This window comes from Diaphorina citri, unplaced genomic scaffold (genome assembly GCF_000475195.1).
Source record: "Diaphorina citri unplaced genomic scaffold, Diaci psyllid genome assembly version 1.1 scaffold29264, whole genome shotgun sequence".
NCBI lineage: Eukaryota > Metazoa > Arthropoda > Insecta > Hemiptera > Psyllidae > Diaphorina > Diaphorina citri.
In genome coordinates, this window is record NW_007406602.1 from 1 (window position 1) to 695 (window position 695).

At 38.3% G+C, this 695-nt stretch overlaps 1 protein-coding gene across 1 annotated transcript; it reads left to right on the forward strand.

Annotated features, from left to right (window-relative positions):
• Nucleotides 1–3: 3 nt before the first annotated feature.
• Nucleotides 4–690, forward strand: LOC108254270 (ribonuclease 3; the record flags this gene model as incomplete). The annotated part of the gene is made up of 1 exon (XM_017449276.2): nt 4–690. A coding segment is annotated over one exon (687 nt), but the record flags the coding sequence as incomplete, so codon positions are not given.
• Between the last annotated feature and the right edge of the window lie 5 nt (nt 691–695).

Below are 695 nucleotides of genomic sequence, written 5' to 3' on the forward strand. Positions count from 1 at the left end.
AAGTGTTCCCACTGCGCATCCAACCCAACTGTATCAAGTGGTTCTGAATCCTCAAGTGATAGTTCAAGTGGGGAAGAAGATGCAGAAGAAGACAACTGGATGATGGAGTTACAGTTAAAACAAAATCATCCTGACAGACTTCATCCTGAGCTGTGGTTTAATGACAAAGGAGAAATGAATGATGGACCTCTATGCCGGTGTAGTAGCAAGTCACGTCGTTCTGGTATCCGTCACAATATCTATGCAGGAGAAGATGAGCAAGCGTTTTGTAACCCGGACACTAATAATGCTGATAAACTCTACCATTACAGGGTCACTGTGTCTCCACCTACTAACTTTCTTATTAACAAACCAACAGTAATCGAACATGATAATCAAGAATTCATTTTTGAAGGTTTCTCATTATTTTCTCATCATCCACTTGAGAAGTTGCCAACATGTAAAGTAATTCGTTTTAATATTCAGTATACCATTGTTTACATCGAGGAAAAAGTACCAAATGGATTTACTGTTAAAGACACAGAACTTTTCTTCAACTATTTGTTTCATGAGATACTAGAATTAGTTGATTTGGATCTGAAGTCTGCGAATAACAAAGACGGTTGTCCTCAATTCCACATCATGCCCAGGTTTGTCCGGGAATTGAAAGACAATGGAAAAGAACTTCTCCCTATGTACAGAGTTCTTGAATTTTT